Genomic DNA, 9424 nt, shown 5'->3' on the forward strand with positions numbered 1-9424 from the left:
GCAAAAACAAACAAAGACACTGACTGATGGGTGGCAGCATTGTCATGTATTCACATTTGCAAGGTATATGAAGGTGTATAAATTAACCATGATATCATTAGCTGCTGTTTCATCATACAGTGTCCCTCTCTGAATGTTTGGCTGCAGCTGCTGGTGATCTGCTTGAAACCACTGAATAAAAATCGGCACTCGCTATAAGGGGACAAGGGGAAAAAAAAAGACAAATCTAAAGACTTTTTGTGCAAAGCGGGTTCCTATTGGTCATCACGGTGTACAGTGTAGTTATTCATTGTGTGTGAGATATGAGGAATGCAGTGAAACAAAAAAGAGAGACATTTAAAAAACAAACAAAAAAACAGCCTGAGAACTCATCATGAAACTGCCGCTGGAGCTTTCAACTGGAGGACAAGTTTTCCAAATTCTGAAGACACACAGAATGTTTGTTGTGATAACAACGACTGCAGCATTATTATTAGTCATGTCATGTCATGTCATGTCATTGTCTGAACTGCTTATCCCTTTCCATGGGGTTGCGGGGTGTTGCTTCTGGAGCCAATCCCAGCCTTGTCTCAGGGCGAGGGCAGGGTACTCCCTGGATAAGTCGCCAGCTCATCGCAATGTGGGGTTCAGGACACTTCGACATGCAGCTCAGCCGCTGAGCTACAGCTGCCCATATTATTAGTCATGATATAGTTAAATTAATAGTTAATTATAAACGTGTTCTTGTTTGAGTTGAGAACAAGTGAAATTCAAAAATCATTCTATGGACAAACGTGTCCTGTGAATACATTTGGCTTCGATATGAGCATCGGATTTTGAAGGATGATGAACTCTTTACTTCAAGACTGTGTGTGTGTGTGTGTGTTCATGTTGACTCTGTTGGGGACATAATGGCCTCTGGTCTCCTCTCTTTCTCACTCTCACTCACACACACACAAACGCAGTGAGGCAGCAGCAGCAGACGCTCAGTGCAGCTCACAGTGTGCGGAGCGGAGGAGGAGGAGGACCGACGGCGGGGGCTGTAGTTACGCCTCAGCTCCAGGACTACATATACCTCTGTCTTTTGGGGAGTGTGTGTGTGAGAGAGAGCGCCTCTACCTCCGTTCCTTTCTCCTCTCCCTACTGTGAGAACTCAGCCTCTGATTTTTTAAAAAACGTTTTTTTCTCTGTTCCATCCAAGGCTCGGGCTGCGAAGTTAAATGCTGGATCTATATTTCGGCAACTATTTTTGGCTGTGAAAATGCTGAGCGGCGTCCTGTTTCTGAGCGTCCTCATGGTCACCAGCCTGACACCGTCCGAAATGCAGAGCTGCAACACTTCCCCCTCCAAAGAAATCTGCAAGAGCCGCTGCAGCTGCGAGGAGCGGGAGAACGTTCTGAACATCAACTGTGAGAATAAAGGATTTACCACCGTCAGTCAGTTCCAGGCGCCCCCCAATAAAATCTCGCAGCTTTTTCTAAATGGAAACTTCTTGTCACGGCTCAGCACCAATGAGTTTGTCAATTATGGCAATGTCACTTCACTGCATCTCGGGAATAACGGCTTACAGGAGATTCGAACTGGCGCATTTAACGGGCTGCGCTTTCTGAAGCGGCTCCACTTGAACAACAACAACCTGGAGGTGATAAAAGAGGACACCTTTGCAGGACTGGAGAGTTTGGAGTACTTACAGGCAGACTATAATTACATCAGTGCCATCGAGCCGGGTGCTTTCAGTAAGCTGAATAAGCTCAAAGTGTTGATCCTGAATGACAACCTGCTCCTGTCTCTGCCTCCCAATATTTTCCGCTTTGTGCTCCTCACCCACTTGGATTTACGTGGCAACCGGCTCAAGATGCTGCCGTTTGCTGGGGTCCTCGAGCACATAGGCGGCATCATGGAGATCCAGCTGGAGAAGAACCCGTGGAATTGCACATGTGAAATGATTCCCCTTAAATCCTGGTTGGACACTACTTCTGTCTTCATGGGGGACGTAGTGTGTGAGACGCCATTCAGGCTGCATGGCAAAGACATCACGCAGCTCATAAAGCAGGATCTGTGCCCACGCAGGAATGCTGGTGAGCGTGTTCACCCCCCCTCTGACTCTCACTTTCAAGGGGCCCTGCCCCCGACCTACCACCCCAGTGGGATCACCCCCATCTGGGACCCGAAAGCCTCCCGTCCTCCCAAAATGCGCTATAGGCCCACCCCTCGCATCTCAAAAGACAAACACGTCTTTGGGCCCATAATGGTCTACCAGACACGCTCCCCTGTGCCCATGTTGTGTCCGAGCCTGTGCATGTGCACGTCACGAAACCGAAACAGCAGCTTGAACATTAATTGCCAGGAGCGCAAGTTGCACAACATCAGTGAGCTGAACCCCAAGCCCTCCTACCCAAAGAAACTCCACCTGACCGGTAACTACTTACAAGTGATTTACAGGACTGATCTGACCGAGTACAGCTCACTGGAGCTGCTTCATTTAGGAAATAACAGGATAGCAGTGATTCAGGAAGGTGCGTTTGAGAACCTAACAAACCTCAGACGGCTCTATCTGAATGGGAATTACATTGAATCACTTTCTCAGTCCCTCTTTGCCGGCCTGCAGTCGCTCCAGTACCTGTATTTGGAATACAACATCATCAAAGACATCTTACCACAGACATTTAACGCTTTACACAACCTGCAGCTGCTTTTCCTCAACAACAACCTGCTAAGGTCGCTCCCCGACAATGTTTTCGGGGGCACGAAGCTGACAAGACTCAACTTGCGGAATAATCATTTCTCCTACCTGCCGGTCCGAGGGGTCCTGGACCAGCTCTCAGCCTTCATCCAGATTGACCTGCAGGAGAACCCCTGGGACTGCACCTGTGACATCGTGGCGCTCAAGAACTGGATGGAGCTGTCCAGTACCAGCGTGGTGGTCAATGAAATAACCTGCGATTCTCCCTCTAAACATGCGGGTCGCCTGCTGCGCTCGCTCCGCAACGAGGCCATCTGCCCCGAGCCCAGCGAGGTGCCCCCACAGCAAAATCCAACTCCTACATTAAAAGGGCCAGGCACGGAGCCTACCATCCCCTCTTCCTCCTCTTCTTCTACTTCTAGCTCAGTCAGCCCCACCAAATCCAGAATGCACACTCCTGAGCGACACCCTGAGATCCCACTTTCAGTCCTGATTCTCAGGCTTCTTGTTGTTTTCATCCTTTCGGTCTGCTTCGGCTCCGGCCTCTTTGTTTTTGTCCTGAAGTGGCACAAAGGAGTAGAACACGTCCCCACAGGTGCCAACAACTTAGATCTCAACTCTTTCTAGCTCCCAGGGAAGCTAAAAACAGAGCCAGACTACCTGGAGGTTCTGGAGAAACGGACTGTGATGAGCCAACTGTAAGATAACGACAATGCAGCATAGGTTCTGTGCAGCATACATTATACTCTTTACTCTTACTCTCTGTTTTTTTTTTTTTTTGATTTTTCTTTTTCCAGAGGTATAAAAAAGGAGTATAAGAACTATATTATTATTATTATGCAGCTCTATGTTTGCTCCTGGAAGTTCTAAATTATGTCCTCTGAAAAATGAAATACCAAAAGACTCTGACAATGGCAGGCATATAATGGGCAGGACTGTGTACAAATATGGCTTTGTGCTTTTCATGACACTGTATTTTATTTTTCCCCTGTGAGAAAGTATGACGTAATTATTCTTTGTAGAAGAGGAAACGCTACAGATTGACATTCCTGTACATATTTTGCATACACAGATAAATGGTGAGTGTTGAACCAGAAGTGAGAACCCTTTTCAGAATCCAACAAGTGGCAAAATCTTACTATACCTACTCCAGAAAGTGCCTTTGCACTCAACTATTTTATCAACAATGCTCTGCAAAATGAAAAAAAAAAAATCCTTTTTCTTAAAGTGCTGTATTTAGAATAGAATCAAATCTCTATGTAATATAGAAAACCTATATGTCTGTTTAAAAAGGAAAAAAATGACAAAAAAACCCAACAAAAAAACAATCAAAACAAAGGAACTTGCGACTGGGTGTGAAATGATGTACAGATATCAACAGGGAGAAAATCACGTTATTTTGCTTTCAGAATCAGAATCAGAAAAAAGCTTTATTGCCAAGTACGATTTTACACATACGAGGAATTGGTTGTGGTGATATGGTGCATGCATCAAATGAATATTAAGTGAAAATATAACAAATTAACAATATAAACTATTTAAAAAAAATAGAAAATATAACAATTTAACAATATAAACTATTTTAAAAAGTAGAAAATATAACTATATAATATAAATATATATACAGAATCTGTTTTTTGGGTAAAAGGAGCAGACCAGCTGGCAGTGAACAATTACAAGAAATAATGTTTCAAAATGTCTTTGGAGATGTACAGCTTCTGGACAATATTGTATGCTATTCAGCGTGGTGAAATTGTGCCATTAAACATTAACTGAAACACTTTGTCAAGATCCTGTGTGTGATGTACAATTTTTTGTTCAGACTGTGTATAATTGTTACTGGATGCTGCTGGAGACTGCTCGTGTGTGTGTGTGTGTGTGTGTGTGTGTGTGTGTGTGTGTGTGTGTGTGTGTGTGTGCGCGCGCGCACGCACGGTGGGAGCCGGAGAAAATGGAAACAGCCCCCCCTTCTCTCTCTCTCTCTCTCTCTCTCTCTCTCTGCTGCGATGCGACGGCTCGTCTGACAATTGACGCGTTGGATTTTTTTCCGACTCCTTTTTAACTTGACTGATGGCCTCCCCGCTCCTCAGACCTGACACAGCATTCCGAGGCCCCTCTCCGAATCCCTGCTCCTCCCTTTCTCTGTAAAGTCTCCACTCCATCCATCTGATGGTGCACGGACACGACGCTGATGCTTGATGCAGAGGGTCGGTAAAAACTGAGCCCGTGACGGCCTTCAGAAGACAGTAATGTTAATGCCAGATGATCCACCATCATTTTCAGAGGGTTAAAAGAGAGTTATAAAATAAAAATAGCCTATAATCCATATTTATTTCAGAATGATTTTCATATATTAAAAACAGTTATGAAATAAAAAGAGCATATGTATGTGTATATATGATATAGTTCAAATTCAGCTATCACTAAAGTAGGCCTAGAATGTTTGGTCAGTATTTTGGGACTCTCACCTTCCTGCTTTACAGTAAGAACCAGAGAAATGTTTATATTTTCTGGAAATCAGAAGATTAGATCACAACAACCATAAAGCTGCATGTATATTTTCACCCCAAATCCAAAGCCACCACCTGTGTGTCTGCAGTTGTGGAGATAAATTAGACCTGCATGTGGGACTACAGGGGAGACAGTGAGCAGTAACCAAGTAACTGTCATGTTGTTCTTTTCACAAATATGGGAATGATAGTCAAAAATATCATTAAAATGCATTGTTTTATGTAAAACGGCATCAATTTTGCTTCAAGCCCTGCAACATACAACACACCAGTATGAAGGGTGGCCTGCTGATGTGAAGCCCCAAAGTGGACCACCTGACCTCGGGAGCTGTATTTACAGCTGTAATTTTCTGAACAGTCAACATGTATCAAAGCCTCTTCCCCTGACATGTTCTTTTTCAGCTCTCTGCACAAGGCATATTGCTGCTTAATGTTAAAGTGATGTTGTTTAAATCGCTTTATGTAGCTGTGGAAGAGCTCCATGAGGTCCTCTTGTGTGTCCTCCACAGATTTCTTAAACGTCACCTTGACAGTTGCCTTTTCTCCCTCTTTCTTTTTCATCCATCTCCTTCTCTTCTGTTACCCACTGACTGAGCTTCACAGCCACAAAGCTCAGATTTTTGTGCAATTTACACATGCATGTGTCTCGTTCAGAGATTGTTGGATTGACAACCAAAAAAGGGCAAAGATGACAGAAAAAGGAATATGATATTCTTTGTTCTGGACTTTCCACTAAAAATCTTCTATGAGTATTTTGCAGTGTATCCACCAGAAACCTGTACTGCATTTTGACCTTTTTCCTTGTCTGGGTCTGGAAAATTAGGCCCCCTCCTCTCGTCCCTCTTTCTAAGATCAAATTGTGTAATTCTGTCATTTTCTAACAGTTAACTGTCCACTGCCCTAACCTTGAAGATCCTGGCTGTGGAGACTGCTCTGGGTGATCTCCCTGATCTGGACTGTGTGGAGGAGTGCATAAGTTCTTGAGCACTACTCTCCTCTCCTTGCTCCTTTTGTAAGCTGCTCTCCACATTTTTTGTTTCTGCCACTGTACTCTTTCACTTAGGTCTTTACTTTATTTGCTTTCTTTTTCCCTTCCTCTAGATTCTTTCTCCATCTCACGTTCACTCTGCAGGTATTTCTCCCTTTTTTCTGGATCACTTTTAAGGTGTGCCTGATACTTCCTCTGGAAGAAACCAAGGTGGAACAGGAGACCACACATGCCCAGCCATTCTCTGACTTTCTACTCCAAAATCCCCATCCCCTGCCAACTGTTTTATACAATGTAGAAAATGTTGCTTCTTTCCACTACCCGAAAACTTCCAGGAACTTTGCAGACACCTTGAGGCAGAACTATAACTTCAGCAACTCAGTTTAGCCTACTAATGGAGCCCTAGCTTCTTCCTCCTGATTTCCAGTGGTAATTCTCTCATTTCAATAAGTAAAGCAGGAATAGTAGTCATCCTCAAGGCACCATTACAGACTCTCAAGGCCTTAGCCGGAACCCGGTCCAGTTTACATATCACAGATTTGGCAGCTGATCCCAAAACCACACAACCATAATCCAGAATAGATCTAATCATAGCGCGATAAGTCATAGTTGGAGTATCTCCCAGTCACTCCCAGCCAGACATCGAAGGATATTAATCACCTTTTCACACTTACATACAACTAACTCCATGTTAGTCTTTTATCCATCCATAAACTGAGACACTTAAACTCTTTAACTCCTTCCACTGGACAGTCATACAACAAAATATCAAGGCAGGAATTTCCCTCTTATTCCCAAAAATCATACATTTACTTTTGAAGGATGAAATTCTAAAGCCCCAATCATTAGCACACTCAACATCCTGATCCAGAGCCTTTTGCATCTGATGAACAATAACATGCAAGTTCCTCCCCCTCTTCCTGACAGCCCCATCATCTGCAAACAGAGACTTCCCAAAATGATTAGGAACTCTTGAAAATATATCATTAATCATTATACTGAGGAGGACAGGACTGATAACTAATTATTGTGGAGTTCTATTTATAATGTTAACAGTCTCAGAGAGCTCTCCCCCAATTTTAACTTGAATAGCTCTATTATTAAGGAAATCCTTTATCTAATAAAACATCCTACTTTGAACACCTGCATCGTGAAGCTTAATTAGTAACCCCTCCTTCAGTCAGTGCTGGAGCATGATGTGTACACATGATGCCCCCTTCACATTTCTGACTGCCCCCTCATAGATGCCTGCCTAGAAACGGCCCTGAGACAGTCACTGACCTGGACCCCCCAAAGCCTAAAAAATCTCCTGAAAGCTCAAGGACAAAAAGACCTGTGCTCATCAGTCAGAGAGTGAAGTCAGCTTCAAGAGCTTGTGTAAATTTTGGCCACATTGTCTTTAAGCAACAGGCCTGGCACAGAGCTATCTCTTTGTGTGGTTCTCCCTGTGAGCTCTTACTCAGCATCCAGCTCATCAGTATACTTAATGCGACTCATCACCTGGTCAGATCAGTGAACACACCTCAGAAGTGACCCCTGTGCTGTTTTCAATGGATCTTTGCTAAATGTCAGAATGGATGGATGACCCAGCTCAACTTGCAGTAGATTTCCCATTTGGTAATCTGGTCTACATGATGTCGGCACTTCTAGACTCATCTTTCTGCACCACAGGCAGTCAAGACAGAGTTGAAGGAGATGATGATAGCTAAAATGGATAAACATATGGGCTCATTCACTACATCAGGATGTCCCCTGATGAAGAAGTGCACTGCCTGGATTCCTAGAAAAGACAAAGGTTTCCCATGGCTCTATCTTGTGGGAAAGAGAGTGCTTACTGTTCCTGCCACCAGTGCACCAGTGGAGAGGTCGTTTAGTCACAGAGAGCGTATAATGCCCGCTCACCGAGTCAGGCTTAGTGCAAGAAATGTAACCATTCTGTTGCATCAAACTTTCTACGTCTTTGGCTGCTGGGGGACTTCTGAAATAGCCGTAGCCAGCACATTAAGAGGAGAAGTACAACCAGTCCAAGCTTAATGCAGGCTTAACAGTTGTAATTGTTTTATGTTTCCATCCAAGTCTGTTTGTTGGTTAGTTTGTCAGCAGGATTACACAGAAGCTACTGATGGAGGATGGGTCTTGGCCTAACATAGACCCCATTCACTTTTGTTGTGGATCTTGATCAAGGGACAGATCTGGGAATGTTTTCTCACTTTCTTCATTAAAGGTTCCCATAAAACAGAAGGCAGAATAGGGAGCGACTGCTGAGAATTTTTATTGGCATTTATATTAGCTAACAGTGTTAGCACTCAATCTGCTGCATTCACTTGGATTAATTCACATTAAGTGATGAGAGGGCTGCCAACCACAGCAACACAAGGCAGCATTCCAGACCGACAGCTGCCAATTTGAGGTCAGGTAAAATCTTTTCTTGGCAACCTGAGGTGTAACGTTAAGGCCTTTTCACACTGCCTTGCGGTAACTTGGCACCTTCAGTCACTTCAGTGAGGGGCAGTTGGAAGAGGGGAAGCGGGTTTGAACATGGAGGTAGGACTACTGCCTAAGGTCTCCAGTGGCATAAGTATCAGTGGAGCAATCGGCGCAGCTGCACCGGGGCCCAATGCTGTCAAGGGCCCATGAAGGAGAAAAAAAAACAAAGAAAAAAAAACAGCTGTCCAGAATTGCCACAGGCCCCTGTTTATGTGAATGAAATAGCTGGGGGCGGGTCAGTAAGGTAACCCTAAGTGGCCTTGATGCCTGTCAGTCATGATGAGTCGTGTCTCGTCACCTCTCTGCTGCGTTTGCAGCTGAGCACTGTGGGCCGAACTGATGCATGTCTCTCTCCCCGGGCCGGGAGAGTTATCATACTATAAAACACCAAATAATAGCTGGGGCACTTATTTGTTTTCAATCACTTAACAGACCAGGCGTTCTCGACCAGAAAAAGGTGGCTTGTTCCCTCTGGGTTGGGGGAGAGCTCCTGCCTCAAGTGGAGGAGTTCAAGTATCTTGGGGTCTTGTTCACGAGTGAGGGAAGGATGGACCGTGAGGCTGACAGGCGGATCGGTGCAGCGGCCGCAGTAATGTGGTTGTTGTATTGGTCTGTCGTGGTGAAGAGAGAGCTGAGCCGAAAGGCGAAGCTCTTGATTGATCAATCTACGTTCCTACCCTCACCTAAGGTCATGAACTTTGGGTCATGACCGAAAGAATAAGATCCCGGATACAAGTGGCCAAAATGAGTTTCCTCTGCAGGGTGGCGGGGCGCTCC

At 44.6% G+C, this 9424-nt stretch overlaps 1 protein-coding gene across 1 annotated transcript; it reads left to right on the forward strand.

Moving 5' to 3' along the window:
• The first annotated feature begins 1098 nt into the window (after positions 1-1098).
• Positions 1099-3835, forward strand: LOC119007557 (SLIT and NTRK-like protein 2). Its single transcript, XM_037077317.1, has one exon. It carries the CDS (start codon positions 1241-1243, stop codon positions 3287-3289), a length of 2049 nt encoding a protein of 682 aa, XP_036933212.1. The 5' UTR covers positions 1099-1240; the 3' UTR covers positions 3290-3835.
• The last annotated feature ends 5589 nt before the right edge of the window (positions 3836-9424 follow it).

The sequence above is a fragment of the Acanthopagrus latus genome, chromosome 18, assembly GCF_904848185.1.
Source record: "Acanthopagrus latus isolate v.2019 chromosome 18, fAcaLat1.1, whole genome shotgun sequence".
Classification (NCBI taxonomy): domain Eukaryota; kingdom Metazoa; phylum Chordata; class Actinopteri; order Spariformes; family Sparidae; genus Acanthopagrus; species Acanthopagrus latus.

What these genes read in the sequence shown, in the direction of transcription:
- LOC119007557 (XM_037077317.1), top strand. Translation starts at nt 1,241, where the DNA reads ATGCTGAGCGGCGTCCTGTTTCTGAGCGTCCTCATGGTCACCAGCCTG.